General features: G+C 40.1%; 1 protein-coding gene across 5 annotated transcripts in view; it reads right to left on the reverse strand.

Annotated features, from left to right (window-relative positions):
* The window catches only part of UTRN (utrophin), a 515,659-nt gene that overhangs the window by 118,565 nt on the left and 379,764 nt on the right, over nt 1–17,330 (reverse strand). For all 5 annotated transcript variants that reach the window (XM_066373070.1, XM_066373071.1, XM_066373068.1 and 2 more), the window contains one exon: nt 9,640–9,769. In XM_066373070.1, the coding sequence (XP_066229167.1) occupies nt 9,640–9,769 (130 nt within the window). The remainder of the gene's footprint in view (nt 1–9,639; nt 9,770–17,330) is intronic.

Here is a 17,330-nt window from a genome sequence, read left to right on the forward strand (position 1 = left end):
AAAATATAGGGGAAAATGTCTCCAGAGTAGCCTCTTCACGTCTAGACACTTTGGAGCGAGAAAAGATTAGGACAAAGATTAGTTTCAATACTCACTAGTTATGTAATCATAGATACATCCCTTATCTCTTTTTGAACCTCAGTTAATATCCATAAAGCTATTGGCACATGCCTGGCACACAATAGGGCTGCAGAAAACTCTCTTTCCTTCCTTCTATTAAGTCTAGTAAATTTAGATGTCTGTAGAGATTTTCACATAAGCAAACCCAGTTAATAGGCAACAAGAATTCAAGGGCAAAAACAACACATAAGCTTATCTCTAAAGAGACATGACTTGACTTGCTCTCTCTCACTCTCTCTCTCTTCACTTCCTCCATTTCTCCCTGCCCCCCCTCTCTTTCTTCTTCTTCATGACCAAAATATGCTTCTGATTAAAATAATGGGAAATAAATTCTTTCAAAAATCTTTTCTGATTACATGATTAACATAATTTCTTTGAAATGATCAGTGTTTAAGAGGAACCTGTCCACTGCCCATTCTGCACGGTGACAAATGACAACAGTTCATTATAAACCTGATTACAAGTACATTATCAAGTACCATTAGCTGATTACTGTAATGTTTCCAATCATATTCATCTAATACATTATGAAGATGACAATAGTGAGAGGCTACCCAGAGTGGATTACCCTGGTAACGTGGAGCCCAAATCTTTCGGCAGGGATATGATAAAGATGATATAGAAATCCCAGCTGCCAAGGGACATCTCAGACCCTTAAAACCGGGGGGTGGGGGTGGGGTGGGTAGTGAGGATGAATAGATACATTTAGGAAAAAGCAAACTCCAAAGAAGAATATCTTCCACAATACCAAAATGCAAGGTATTAAGGGGGTGGAGGAGAATGGAGAGAAAAGAGAAATATATATATAGATCGCACTACGGAGGGAGATAAATGGCACTTCTGACCAGAAATTTATGAAGGTAGGACCAGAGACCAAATATGTTCAAGTCACACTTTTCCTGTAAAGTGGGCTGAAGTAAATACAGTACACCTAGCATTGAGCTGAGGAAGAAGGAGGAACAGACCATTAACAAGATTAGCCTCTAAGGAGTGGAGCAGGAACAGCAGAAAGGCCCGGGATCAAACCCAGCTAAGCAACCTTTCATTTTCTGTAATTGAATATTCCCCGAATTTCCTCAGGCTAATGGTAGCTTTGTAATTTATCGAAGTCAGATATTTGTGCTGGTCAGCAGCAGGCAGGTGTGTGTGGGGTGAGCCAGGAGGGTGATGCTACAAGGGAAGAGGAGAAGCTGAGAAGGGAAGATCCAGGAAGGCGAGGATATGCTTCGTTCACTGCGATATCCTCAGGGTCTATGTAGATATCACCTGGCCCATGGTGGGCATGCAGTAAGTTCTTGTTACATAAATGAATACATCTCTGTACAATATTATTGACTTGAAAAACTAAATTCTCCCCTTCCTCCTCCAAGAATCAAAGGGCAGAAGTCTTCAATTAAAAAACTTCCATTTCCGCCCTGGCCGGTTGGCTCAGTGGTAGAGCGTTGGCCTGGCGTGAAGAAGTCCCGGGTTCGATTCCCGGCCAGGGCACACAGGAGAAGTGCCCATCTGCTTCTCCACCCCTCCCCCTTTCCTTCCTCTCTGTCTCTCTCTTCCCCTCCCGCAGCGAGGCTCCATTGGAGCAAAAATGGCCCGGGCACTGGGGATGGCTCCTTGGCCTCTGCCCCAGGCCCTAGAGTGGCTCTGGTCGCAACAGAGCGACACCCCGGAGGGGCAGAGCATCGTCCCCTGGTGGGCAGAGCATCGCCCCCTGGTGGGCGTGCCGGGTGGATCCCGGTTGGGCGCATGAGGGAGTCTGTCTGACTGTCTCTCCCCGTTTCCAGCTTCAGAAAAATACAAAAATAAAATTAAAAAAACCTTCCATTTCCTTCAACCTGGAACACTGAGGCCGCACCGGTTTGAAACCCTGATCAAGGCACAGGTGGGAGTTGATGCTTCCTGCTCCTCCCCCTTCTCTCTCTGTCTCTCCTCTTCAAATTGAATAAATAAAATCTTAAAACAAACCAATCATAAAGCCTTCCATTTCTTGCTACACTGTTGCCCGTCTCTCCCCAGGTGGCTTCCCTGCGGGTCGTACCAGCTGATGTTTGATCAAGCTACAAAAAAAGAACTGAGCTTTCTACCCAAGCTTAGCCATTGTTATAAAAGAAGTATGTCTCATATTTATAAACTCCAAAGTGAAGAGTAGAATTGAAGAGAATTTATGCCTTTGCTAGGATTACACTATTTTAAAAATGGCAAACTTTTTAATTCACTCTTGAAGAGTCCACATTTTAAGAGGAACAACCAAATAAGTATACCACCACATTAAAAGAGTTTAGTACCCTCCTGTTCTTTATGTTTAAATCTGAAAGTAATGTCCCAGATGTTGATTACAATAAAATGCAAACATATAAATTATTACCATCTTTTTTATGAGATAAATGTGATTTATGGACAGTTGTAACAGTGATTAAAGAATATAACAGATGTGAACAATTAAGTTAAAATGTGTCCATCAAACTAACCTTTGTTACATCGTTCTTTATCAAGTATGTTGATTTGGGCCTTGGCCAGTTTGCTCAGTGGATAGAACATCGGCCTGGCTCATGGATGTCCCTGGTTCGATTCCCAGTCAGGGCTTACATGAGAAGCTATCATCTGTTTCTCTTTCCCTCCCTCTCCCCATTCTCTCTCTTCCCGTCTCACAGCCAGTAGCTTGACTGGTCCCAGCATTGGCCCCAGGCATTGAGGATAGCTTGGTTGATTCAAGCATCAGCCCCTGACGGGGGTTGCTGGGTGGATCCCGGTCAGGAAGCATGCGGAGTCTGTCACCCCTTATTGCTTAAAAAAAAAAAAAGAATGTTGATTTGTTTCTTTTTTTTTTAATTAAAAAGTTTTTCTATTGATTTGAGAGAAAGAGAGAGAGGAATGAAAAGAGGTAAGAGAGAGAGAGTAAGAGAGGCAATAATTTGCCATTCTACTTAGTTGCTCCATTCAGGTGTGTGCTCATTGACTGCTTTTTGTATGTGACTGGAACGGATTAAACCAGCAACCTTGGAGTGCCAGGACAATGCTTCATCTACTGAGCCACCTGGCCAGGGCCTTAGTTTGTTTCTTTAATTTGGATTTCAGTACTATAGTATTTATTAGCAGGCCAAAAAGTTTTTGCAATTTTTACTCAATCAATGGGTTTACTGAACTGGCTCATTATATTTTAGAAAAGCGAAAGACTAGATTCTTTACATCCACTCATGTATTGTAGAACTTCATATTAGGAAGGGACATATTGCTGCTCAGTAATTAAGAACACCGGGAAAGAAAGTAACATTATATTTTTCCATGCTTTTTCACGCATTACAACTTCACTAATTTAATTTGGACTTGAGAAGCTAATTAAATTATTGTCTTGGTCTATAGGCCTGAAAGCAATCTATCTTCCAAGTTTTTATATGAAAATTAAAAAGATGAAATCTAATATTGTCTGAACACCTTCTCCCTCAGTGCTAGGAAATCAGTGAACTGTTATGTTATTTTATTAAGCAGCCTGATATATCAGTAAAAAAAAAAAGCAATAGTAAAGGGCAAGGCAAAACGTTATAAACAGTTAATAATTTTGTTAAGTAGAAAAAGAAAATAAAATCTTATTTCTACTGTATATCGAGAAGTTTTTATGATTATTGGGGTAGTTAAGTTAACCTATTATGGTAGTTAAGAGCAGCAAATCTAGTGACAAACATGAGTTGGTGTTTCAGCTCTGTCACATGGGTGACAGTATCTTCCAAACCGCTCAAAGACTCAGTTTTCTGGGCCCTGGCCGGCTGGCTTAGCAGTAGACCATCAGCCCAGCACATGGAAGTCCCGGGTTCTATTCCTGGCCAGGGCACACAGGAGAAGTGCCCATCAGCTTCACACCCTTCCCCCTCTCCTTTTGCTCTATCTCTCTCATCCCCTCCTGCAGTCAAGGCTCCATTGGAGCAAAGTTGGCCCAGATGCTGAGGATGGCTCCATGGCTTCCGCCTCAGGTGCTAGAATGGCTTCGGTTGCAATGGAGCCATGCCCCAGATGGACTGAGCATCTCCCCCTGGTGGGCATGCCAGGTGGATCCCGGTCAGGTGCATGTGGGAGTCTATCTCTCTGCCTTTCTGCTTCTCACTTCAGAAACAAAAAAAAGACTCAGGTTTCTCATCTGTCAAATAGGTGGTAGGAGTACTCACAGCTCAAAGAGTTGTTATAACAAAGTGCCTCGCACACTGTAAGCACCTGATAAATGTTGGCCTGTTAACATCTGTGGTTACAAACATTTCTTCTCTCTTCCTTTTTGGGTGTTGGTTCTTCCTGCATCTAACATTATGTTCATACGGGAGGGAGGGTGTCTGACAATCCCACCAGACCCTGAGCTCAGTGTTACTCAGGCTGAAGGTAGATCCCTCTCCTGGAATGTGCTTGATCTAAGCAAGGGCTCTTCCTCCCTGGTCTGAGCGTATGAGGTAGAAAGTCATGGGAAAGCTAAGAAAATACAAACTTGTGCAGAAAGGAAGATGTGGAGAAAGGTTTCTGCATGGCCTTCCTGTCCCTGTGACCAGCTGTGTTCTTGCCCTTACTATAATTTGGTTATGGGGGTTAGTACCTTCACTTCACACCTATGATTATAGAAGTTGGGTGTCTTTCATTTACAATAAATGGGTTTCTACTAATAAAGCTGTTATTAGTAAAACAACAAAAAAATACAATGTGAAGAAATACCCATTAGTTTTATTAGCCTAATTAGGTTATACTAATTTGGTCTCATTTTATGAGATGCAGGAAAATAATTACTGCTGTCTCTTTAATGATATCTTAAGTTATATTGAGAATGTAAAAGTAACTTCTACTAAACTATATGCTAACTTCATACTTTTACACATTTAATGATCATGACATTTTATTTGTACAAGTTTGCTAATACTGGCATAAGTGGACTGACATAACAGATTGAAAAAATGTCATTTATTACTTGTTTGTTATACAGTATAATATATGAGATGTCACATAGGCAAAAAATAATCTTAATAATCCACTTTCTAAAATAGTATAGGCATTTGTTAATTAAACATTTAATAGTTAAACATTTAATGATTAAAACAGTATATACTGAATTAAAATATTAACTACTACTGATATACACAGCCAGCTTTAAAGACCAAAGAGAAAATATGGTAACCCATATGTACTTTTTAATCTGCAAAGATGATTATTATTAACTATTAATCACAGGTACAATCATATACAACTATATAAAGTTGTATATAAATAAACACATACAAAGCTATGCACATTACACACAACTATAAAAGCATGAACATACTAAATTAACATTCTAGGAGTATTATTTAAATGAAGCAAAATGAAATGAACTACACCAGGCTAGAAGAAAGTAATGTTCAGACAGCCTAGAATAAAATAATAGTTGCAGTTCTAGTAAAGCCTTGACTGGAATACATCTTAAAGACTAAGGGAAAGTTTATGAAAAAAAACTATGCTATCCTTTTTGACTTAAAATCAAAAGCCAAACAATCGAGCTTTCCTATACCTACATATACGATGAATTGTACAATTTTCTAAACATTTTTAAAGGTGAAATATTCTATGAAAGCATTAGCAGTTTTATGTTCACGTTGGCTTATGCACCTGCCTGTATTTGTATGTGGTCTGGTAAGAGTGATATAGACCTAGGGCTCTAACTCCCCTATGTAAATCTGACTTTTAACCGGAACTGTAGATAATTGAACAGGTAAGAAGGCACATGTATTCCCTCAAGAGGTTTGGGGGCAGGAGTGGGCAAGGGCAAACTGTGGCTGGGTCCCACAGATGTCTTGCTCTCTACCGTCACTATACAGCTGTGTGGTTTTCAAAGGAATTCCAATTTGGGATTGAGAGCAAAGGGAGGTTGGAAAAACAAGGGAAAAGCCAAGAAACATTTGTGCTGGTTTAAGAGGGTGTTGACACTCAAAGTCAAGAAGGAGCTAAGTCATGACTGGCCTATGAGCAGAGAGAGAGAGAGAGACAGAGAGAGAGAAGAGATAAAAATGGAGAGATGAGTTAGAAGCCAGTCAAAATCCTGGGGCTTAAGGAGGTCACCAATATAGAATAGCGCTCTATTCCTGGGTCTACCCTACTTCAGCTAATGTCCGTGGTCAGCATCACAATATTTTCTTGGCCTTTATGTTTTTACTTTTATTTTTCAAAAAAGAAGGCATACTGTATGATCTGTCCAACTTGTTGAGAGAGTTAGGAGAATAAGAAAGTGGTTTGAGAAGTACAAGAACAATATAAATGATGATGAGAGGTTTATTGTTCTATTGTTCTAGTTTTAACACATAAACCAGGTGATTAATATCAAATGAAACACAATTCAACTGCAAGAAATGTTGTACACCTTCTAACTTAACAACTTTATATATCAATTATATGTCTGTACAAATGGTGGTGTGGGGGGGTTAATCTGGCAAAGCATGCCTGCTGCGATTCTTTGTCAGCAACTAATCATTTGGTTGAAATTGTTTGTTTTTAATAGTATTTATCTTTAGCAGATATTTGAGACAACTCATATCTCAAATACTACTCAGTAATATTATAAAACTCCATAGGATACCATTAAAAATAGAAGTATACATATGACACGATAATTGATAATAAAACAAAATGAAGAAAAAAAAAGAGCTGTAAGAAAAAAGGCATTGGGGAAAAAATCATAGAGAGAAGTATTTACTGGAATAGTTACCTACAAATAAAGAGATGGCTCCATTTTGGCATATCCCTGTAGCAGAGTACACATAGAATACTCAGTAAAGAAATGCTTTCTTTAACTTAAATTATTTACTAATTTAAAAATATGAATCACATTAAATAATATGATTTCTTCTTGCTCCATTCCCTCCAATATTGAGTGCCTTAAGCAGCATCACACAAGATAACTAATGTTCACCTGTTCTTTATTTCTGATAGTGACAGTACAGAAGTCATGGAAAGCAACAAAAGTTTAAAAGCTATTATAGATCATTTTCTCTCATTTACTTTTAACAGTAGGTAAAATCAGCCAGCATGACAAAAAAATATTATCAGAAAAAAAAGAAAGTTTGAAAATTGCCAATCATTAAAAATATATATATAGATAGCTATATATAGGATATAGAAAAAATATATAGCATATATAATATATAAATATATATATAGGATATATAATATAAATATATACATATATATAAGATATATATTGATATATATCTCCTAAAGTTACAGTGATACTTTTTCCTTGCACCTCAAATATAGCATGTGAAATCGGGGCTTAGAAACAGCTTGAATGTGGCAGAAAAATAAGAATTGAAAAAGCAATTTTAGCCCTGGCCGGTTGGCTCAGTGGTAGAGCATCTAGCGTGCGGAGGACCCGGGTTCGATTCCCGGCCAGGGCACACAGGAGAAGCGCCCATTTGCTTCTCCACCCCTCCGCTGCGCTTTCCTCTCTCTCTCTTCCCCTCCCGCAGCCAAGGCTCCATTGGAGCAAAGATGGCCCGGGCGCTGGGGATGGCTCCTTGGCCTCTGCCCCAGGCGCTAGAGTGGCTCTGGTCGCAACATGGCGATGCCCAGGATGGGCAGAGCATCGCCCCCTGGTGGGCAGAGCGTCGCCCCTGGTGGGCGTGCCGGGTGGATCCCGGTCGGGTGCATGCGGGAGTCTGTCTGACTGTCTCTCCCTGTTTCCAGCTTCAGAAAAATAAAAAAATAAAAAAATAAAAAAAAGAAAAAAAAAAAGAAAAAGCAATTTTTTTAACGCCTTAAACTGAGTGAACCCTGAGGAGGAAAATTAATGGCAAAGTGGAGCTATAGTAATGTAGTAACACTTTTTTATTGCTATGAAGTAGCTTATTATAAAAATGTTTCCTCTATTCTCTGGAAAGTACTGGAAAAGCAAGAAGATGAGAAAAGCAGACTTAAGGTAGACTTCAAATTGGATAAGGTAAGATGAGGGAACTTTTTATTTTTCCTTCCACGCTAAAAAAACACATCTACAATACCTTCTTTCCTGCTGCATTAACTTGGAATGTTTTGCTGGACTTTCCAGAGCCTAATCGGGACCAGACAGCACATAATAAGCTCCTCCCTCCTACCTCTGGTCTAGGACAGGCCCTTGACCCCCAGGCTAGGCTGACCGACTTCACTGACACACAGCCACTGGGTTCCTCACTGCTGAGCTGCTGTGTCTGACGGTCCTGCCCAGCACGGCCACCTGTCTTCCCTGCACCTAATGATGTCCTACCATACCCGACAGTGCTCAGCTCAGGCATACATTCACTCAACAACCGTGTAGTAAGCACCTACTCTGTGCGTGTGTGTATGATTTCTGTATAACAGAGTACTCAGAAGGAATAATCCTTCAGAGATAGAAATATCAATGGGCAGACTGTGGGGGCTGCTGAAAGGTGGAGACTCGACAATGACGTAGGTCCCCAGCAGCCTGAATGGAAAGATAGTGACGCCACCCGCGGAAAGGAAAAGCCAATGTTAGAACAGACAGTAAGTGTGCTGTGTGTGTGTCCCACAGACTCACATATAAAACTAGGTTAAAAGGTCGAGCAAATCATGGCTCTGCTGCGAAATTATTCAGCTTGAACTGGCACTTCCCTGAGAAAGGCTGAGTGGGAAAATGGCTACCTGTTCAAATGTCTGATCTGCTTCCAGCGACAGAGAAAGCGTTTTCCAAATGTACTTCCCTTACAAGTAAAACCGGTCAGGAATCGCACTGCTGGACAAGGCATGAGGCTGCCGCTCAGGGCTGCTTTTACCATGGGGAGCAAATGATTGAAAACTATTTTGAATGGCCTGTTTCTTTTTTAAAAATGCATCAAAATGCTTTTATTGCCAACAATAAAATATCATAATGAAATATAATAAAGATATACGCTGGCGCCAAAATTCATCTCTTAAATTTACTAGGTGATTTATTGTTATTTGCTAGTAAGGTAGTTAGTTATTAATATGTCGGTTTTAAACCAAAGTACACACATGCTGTAGATTGTTATTTTTAAATTAAATAAATTTTGTTGTGTGCTTGTAAAAGAACGTCATGTTAATGTCTTAGTTTAAAAAGTAATCTTGAAAAATAAAGCTTAAAACAATCTTACTTTATAGATATTTAATTAGTTCATATATGTACTGTTGCATTTAAATACCATTTTCCTACTTGTAATTAGTTCCTATGTAATTTGTTTAAATATAAGATGTGTAAATTTTTATTTCTAAAAATAATTATTTTAGTCTCAATGTGCTTTTTAATAAACCAAATTATCTGCAATTAATTTCCTTTTGAAAGGAAATGATAGTGAAGTATACAGCCATTTCATTATTTAAGAAGTTAGACATTTGTTAAATGATAACATTTGTTTCAATTATTTCCAGAAAATAAAATTTAATATCATATTCTGAAATACTGTAAGGAAATTTTAAAATATCAGCTCCTGAAACACTCGGGGGAGATCTCCTACTTGATTCTGCTTGTCCGTTCTCCTCCTGTGTGTTTTTATGGTGCACTACAGAAACTAATCTCACCTGGTTTTGATTGTAGGTTTCTTCTGGGTTCTTCAGGGGCCTCAATTGGCTGGTCAGCCAGGAAAACTCGAGCTTGGTCTATAGCATTCAGGACAGAATACTCTTTCTCCTTTAACTCACGTCTCAGGGCCTTTGCAAAGAGAAGCAAAAGTTGAATTCGTCAACTAATGTGTTGGCCAAGTAACGGAACCTCTTCAGTTAGACTACTTCCCACAGCACTTGTCATGGGAGAGGCTAACAACCAACATTTATGCAAAGTCAGAGGTGAAAAATGTAAATTTTACACATATGAATGATAAAACATATGATAAAAGCAAAGAGATGATTCCTGCAGAACTTAAATATGCAAAAAAAATAAAACCTCCCACTTTCCAAGAAATTATTACAGTGTATTTGAACTTACACAAAATGTACTTTTAGGGTTCTCGCTACTATAAGATTGCTAAAATATAATAGCCTTTCTAAAACACTCTTTCTAAGAAGTTTGACCGACAAAAACATTATATCCAATGGCACATAAATAGGCCATTTCACAAGTGGTAATGAGATCCTCAGAAGTGTTTCACATTCTTCAGATTCTAGTCAGAAAAAAAATTTAGAGATAGAAACAAATTAAAGTACATGAAATCGAAACTAAAGCAGGGAACACATAAAAGACAGTCTCCAATTAGCTTAAAATATCTTCCATTTCTCAGGCTGAGGCATTTACAATTTTTCCCTAGTGAGGATTTTCATACAAATCTACAATTCTTAGAAAAGTTTGTCTTTAGTACTTTTGTTCTTTAAACTAGGGTTACATTTTCACCCTGCTCCTATGAAATGTTTGATGATTAAGACTCTGATTGGGATTTAAAGACAACAAAACTCAGCCCACGACTATTGCAAGAAAAGACTAAAGGAAGATTTTTCTCATGGGCTATTTTAATACTGTGGCTAATTCAAAATTGTTAATATTGTTACTTCCTTAAATTATGCACATAAACACCTTCTGGCTTTAATATTTTGCTTTTAATGCAGCTCCTTGACAACACATTATGAAAACTATTATCTTTTTATTTTCTTCAATATCACAATCTAGTAGTATTTTAGAATCAACATAGTCTTTCCTTCTGAACACAACTGTTGTTTTTAACAGCATTTGACATAACTATATTGGGACAATGAGGTATTTTCTGGCTAAATCCTTATTTTTCACAGTAAACAAAAAGTAAACATTAAAAATTTAGAAATGGCCCTGGTCAGTTGACTCATGGAGTGTCAGCCTGGCGTATGGATGTCCCAGGTTCAATTACCGGTTAGGGCACACAAGAGAAGCGACCATCTGCTTCTCATTCCCTCAATCTCCCCCTTCTCTCCCTTCTCCCCTTCCATAGCCAGTGTCTCCACTGGTCCAAGCATGGCCCCGGGCACTGAGGACGGCTCTGTTGGTCCCAGTAAGTGCATCAGCCCCAAGTGCTAAAAATAGCTCAAATATAGAGAGGTTGCCTGATGGATCCCAGTCAGGGTACATGCAGGAATATTTCACTATCTTCTCTCCTCTCACTTGAAAAAAAAATCTAGGAATACTAGAATAGTCACCTGGTGAAAAAACTGGAGCTAACCACCAGAACACTGGTAATGAAGTTGAAAGAGGCCGTCACAGGTGGGGAGGGATGAGAAGAGCGGGTGAGGAACAGAATGAGATGGATTGAGAGAACGTTGCTTTGTTTTTTTGTGTGTGTGATAAGTATGATAAATTTTTTTAACTTTTAAATTATGATTTTGATTAAAAATTTAAACTAACAATAAAAGTGAACACCGGCCCACAACACAGAGAATATGAGACGAAATAAAACTTTCTCTAAAATACAGGGATAGCATTTATGTGTCCTTCTTACAGTATATACAACCAAAGATTGACCATGAAGCAAGCACATGGCTACAAGTTCCAGATCGATTCTCACTTATGAGCCTGAAATGACTACACTGGGGAAAAGCGACAAACCCCCACCATCTCTACTTTAGAAATACAGGTTGCAAAGAAGTCACAAGGTGTGACACTCCAGGAAAAGAAGACACTCTTCGGACACTTAAAGTTTCTGATATACAGAAATAAAGGAAATAATAGAAAAATTGGGGAAAAATATTTTTGAACCATAAATATAAATACACATTTGCAGGCTCCGAGTGACTCAATCCTGTAACATAGATTATCGTTAGAGCAAGAAGCTCCAGATGAATGAAATACTACTAGTACTTACTTCCAAAATTGACTGGAGATATAAAATAATGATATTTGAAATGAAACAGAGTAGGGAATATGGCAGAAGTATTTCTAAACTTTTTAGTGGTCAAGAGTTATGTATCTCCCAGACCCAAACCCAAGGCTAACCAGGAGATGTGGGAGCAGTAAAGATTATTAAATGATGTTCAAGGGCTGGGCTAGACTCTTTTCTTTTCAAAGGGGAAGTACCAGGAATGTACTTATTGAATGCGAGTTGGTACAAGGAGCTGGGGGAACCTCACTCCAGCTTGCCAAATAGGGTGAAGGATTCATAGACAATACTTTAGGGACTTGGCACAATTGAGAAACCAGGAAAATGCCAATTGGTTGATTCGGTGGAAGGTAGTTAAGAGCTAAGAGAAGACAGAACATAAATAAATGTGATTCGGAGAAGAAAGAACAAAAGCAGGACAGGACTTGAGCCAAGGACAAGGGACATGTATTTCACTGAGAATGACTCCGGGTCTGATGGAGAAGGAAGGTAATCTGATTCACACGACCTGGATGTATAGAAATCTCTGACTGGGTGTCCTAGGTTATCTCTAGTCCTCGAAGTGCGCTTTGGGTAACACAGATGGAAAAAGGTATTTGTCTGGAAACCATTTTTAGAATTTCAAAAATCCAAATAGAAAGGATGGGGGCTAGGGGGATGACCTGTAAATTTCCCTGGTGGCTGGAGTTTCATCAATATAACACAGACACTCTCACCATGGACTGTTTCATGGCTGGCAACCGGCTCTGCTGGGAAAGCTCTTTCCCCAGATGTCTGCATGGCAGAGTCTCCCAGCCAATGAGCCTTCTCAGTGACCCCCCCCCCACCTTACTTAATGGAGCATTCCACCTTCCTTCCCACTACCTGGCCCCGCCCCATACTCTGCTCCACCACTTGTGTATTTCCTACCCCTCTCACTTTGCACTCTGCAAGGAAGGTATTTAGCTCGTATGTTGTTTGTTTATTATCTCACCTCCCACATAAAATATAATCTCCACAAGGCCAAGGACCTTTCTGTTTTTGTCCATGGCAGTGCAATAGGCACCCACATCGATGCCCAGGGACCTAGGACAGCTTAGGTGGCTCTGCAATGCTTCCTGGCAAAGGCTGTGTCCAAACCGAGTCTTGCAGAGGAAGGGACTACCAACAGAGGACACTAAACACTGGCAGAATAAGAGAGTGTGACAGTGAGCCCACAGGGAACTACAGACATTCAATGCAGATCAAGCGGCAACAGACAGGAGAAGACAGACAGCAGGTCACGAAGACCATTGTACAGTGTCCTAAGCACCTACGACTTAACCAGAAATGGGTGCTGGGGAGCCACAGAAGAGCTGGACAAGGGGGGTGGGCAGTGACTGCCAGATTCGCAATTTGTTTTTTAGGATATCATTGTCAGGTCTCCTAGATTCGTAAAAACCAAACCTGGGTCTGAGAAAGCTGCCCAGGACTGGAGAATCTGATTTTCCTTCCTGACCACATTACAGTCCAGCGCTTCATAAAACAATCTGCTCCGCACAGGGCGTTTGTCAGGAGCTGCCGCATGAACTCCCCGATTTGCCAAGGTGGGGAGGTAGAGAAGGCAAGCGCGGGCAGGTGGGAACCACACCAAGTAAGCAAAAACGCAGGGCTCAAGCTCAGGTGCCAATTCAATGCCCAAATATGCCAGAGGACAGTACACATTTACTATCTGTGCATACTCTATTTTGCAAATTTAATTGTTATTCAATTTGTTCTATTTCAATTATATTTAATTGCATGTCAGAAATGAGCTTAACTTTCAACAGCATTGCACATATAATCATTTCACCACCCTTTACCTCTCAATTAGACATGAAGAGACCCAGCATTTCCTAACCACCTGGTGAACATTAATGATAAGATAATTAGACTCCAACAGCGTTGTTTTGTATACAGGGCTACAAAGTAGCATCCAGCTTTAGCTTCTGCTATCATGTGACTTATATATGGGCTGCCTTCGATGAGAATAACATAATCTAATTGGAATTTTTCCTCCTTTAATGACTTTATATTTTCATTCAAAACAATCCTGTTCTCAGACAATAACAAGTATTGGCCAGGATGTGAAGAAGTTGGAACCCTCATACGCCGCTGGTAAAATGATGAAATGGTATAGCCACTTTGAAAAACAATTTGGTAATTTCCTCCAATGTTAAACACAAAGTTACCATATGACAATTCCATCCCTAGGGTATCTACCCAAGAGAACAGAAAGTATATGCCCACATAAAAACTTGCACACTAATGTTCACAGCAATATTATTTATAATAGCCAAAATGTGGACACAACTTAAACATCCATCACTTGGTGAATAGATGAATAAAATGGAATTTTATCCAGCAATAAAGATTAAACACTGACACGTTACAAAATAGATGAATCTTGAAAACATTATGCTAAGTAAAAGAAACCAGACACAGGGGCCCTGGCCGGTTGGTTCAGTGGTAGAGCGTCGGCCTGGCTTGCAGAAGTCCCGGGTTCGATACCCGGCCAGGGCACACAGGAGAAGCGCCCATCTGCTTCTCCACCCCTCCCCCTCTCCTTCCTCTCTGTCTCTCTCTTCCCCTCCCACAGCGAGGCTCCATTGGAGCAAAGATGGCCTGGGCACTGGGGATGGCTCCTTGGCCTCTGCCCCAGGCGCTGGAGTGGCTCTGGTCGCAATAGAGTGACCGCCCCGGAGGGACAGAGCATCACCCCCTGGTGGGCATGCCGGGTGGATCCCGGTCGGGCGCATGCGGGAGTCTGTCTGACTGTTTCTCCCCGTTTCCAGCTTCAGAAAAATACAAAAAAAGAAAAAGAAAAAAAAAGAAGCCAGACACAAAAGCCCATTACTATGAAATGCCCCAATAGGTAAGTGTACAGAGACAGAAAGTAGATTAGGGGTTGCTTAGGACTGGGTTGAAGGCCGGATGGGGGCAGTCACTGCTCATGACTATAGGGTTTCTTTTTGGGATAATGAAAATGTTCTAAAACTTGATTGTGATGATGGTCATATGACTTTGGAAATACATTGAAAGCCACTGTGCTATACTTTAATGGTGTGAATTTTGTTATATGAATACTATCTTAAAATTGTTACTACAATAATTGTTCTTTCTAAAAAAAAAGTGTTGTAAACTGTTTATTTTCTAACCTCTATCTACTCACATACAAAGTAACAGCTCATCTATATGTTTAGTATATTCTCTCCTCAGTGTTTCCAGAACATTTTGCATTCCTAACACAGTTCATCCTAATATATTGTCAGTTCTTCCAAGGTAAGGCTCGTGTCTTAATCGGTTGAAGTTCTCCTCCATGCCTGTCTAGATAGATATACGGGGTGGAGTTAACGTGGGTGTACAGGTAAGTGCAGGAAACACAGAGTGTCTTCTCGTATTATTATTTATTGATTATTGTGTTATTTTACATATGAATAACTGTAAACCTATGTTTGCCCTACCCTATATATAAAAAGCACTCAATATATGTTTGGGAAATAATAAATAAAAGAAAGAATGCTTTCAGAATCAAATACTATGTCAACTCTCAAAATGTGATCCAGCAAAATATACCAAAGTTCCCTAAATCTCATTATCATAAATTGGAATACCTATTGAATTCCAATTAGCTCTGGATTTTTTTTAACTATCTACTTTGCAAATTATTGGTAAGTAACTTCCAGATGCAAAGTTAGTTTTCTCCTGTCATCTGTCAGCTAATAAGTACTAAGTGTTTCAGTTTGCTGTTGGTCATTATTTTATGAATAGAAAATATCCCTTTCTCTCCCTAAATAAACAAGGAATTGATCTTACTAAAAAAAAAGTGGTAGGAGTTCATTGGCCCCTTTTTACCACATCCTACTATAACTGCATAGGGCATAGTTTAAAATAGTTTCAAAACTATTACAGTGATTAGACTGAAGGTTATATTTGTTATCACCACTGTGTACCAAACCCATCTAAAAAATTACTAGTTTGAAACAATGATGACTTATTTTTCATGATTCTGTGTGTGGACAACTTGACCAGCACAAGAGCTGGTGTCACTAGAGATTACTCCAGAGGCTGTAGTCATATGTGGCTCGGATGGGGTTGGAAGTCCAAGATGGCCTCACTCACATATCTGGAAATGATTGCTGGGTAGTGGTCAGAGCACCTCACTTCCTCTACAATGGTCTCAAGTTGCCCAGTAGGCTGGACTGGGCTTCTTCAAAGAATGGTGAGTAGCACTCCCAAAGGGCGGAGTGAAAGCTGCAAGATCTCTTATGGCACCAGCTCTAGCACAGCTCAGCTCCACAAAACTTTCTGCAACGATAGCGATGTTTGGAAATGATGCTATCCAATATGGTAACCGCTAGTTGCTTATGGCACATTTTGACCTTGAAATATGACTAATACAACTGAGAAACTAAACTCTCCATTTTATGTCATTTTAATTGATTTTAGTATGAATAAGGGTTACCATTTAAATCATCACAGTAATAGGATTTGCACATCACTTCTACGGGTATATTCCATTGTTTGAAGCAAGTCATGAGGCCAGCAAAGGTTTAAGAGAATGGAGAAATAGGGTGTGTCCGTAAAGTCATGGTGCACTTTTGACCGGTCACTGGAAAGCAACAAAAGACGATAGAAAATATGAAGTCTGCACCAAATAAAAGGAAAACTCTCCCAGTTTCATACCTATTCAGTGCAGTTTGATGTGGGCTCACGCACAGATTTTTTTGGGCTCCTTAGGTAGCTATCCCGTATAGCCTTTACAGACTCGTCACTGACTGATGGCCTACCAGAACGGGGTTTCTCCACCAAACTGCCGGTTTCCTTCAACTGCTTATCCCACCGAGTAATGTTATTCCTCTGTGGTGGCCCTTCGTTATAAACGTGCCGATATTCACGTTGCACTTTGGTCACAGATTCGAATTTAGTGAGCCACAGAACACACTGAACTTTCCTCTGTACCGTCCACATCTCGACTGGCATGGCTGTGGGCTGCTCTGCTGTATACACGGTGTTACGTCATCATCTGCGTATGCGCACATGCTGCCCCATCATCCTACAGACACTGGGAGGGTTTTCCTTTTATTTGGTGCAGATTTCACATTTCTATCGTCTTTTGTTGCTTTCCTGTGACTGGTCAAAAGTGCACCATGACTTTACGGACACACTGTATACTGTCTCTCTTGATGAGGGGAGCAGCAATGGTCCTGTGCACAGGGCCTCAATACAGAGAAGCCTGGTTCATTATCTTAGCAATCTACCACACAGGAGGAAGGGAAAAAGGAGGGTTAGGGTTGGTGTGGGGTTAGTAAATCTCACAAGTGGGCACAGAGGTATCTCAGAGACAGTGGTACTTGAGGAAGTTCTCCATACAGCCGACATCTAGCTCAGTTGCTGACTCAAGCCCTGGTCATTACCCTGAACATGCTCTGTGTGGCA

The sequence above is a fragment of the Saccopteryx leptura genome, chromosome 3, assembly GCF_036850995.1.
Source record: "Saccopteryx leptura isolate mSacLep1 chromosome 3, mSacLep1_pri_phased_curated, whole genome shotgun sequence".
NCBI lineage: Eukaryota > Metazoa > Chordata > Mammalia > Chiroptera > Emballonuridae > Saccopteryx > Saccopteryx leptura.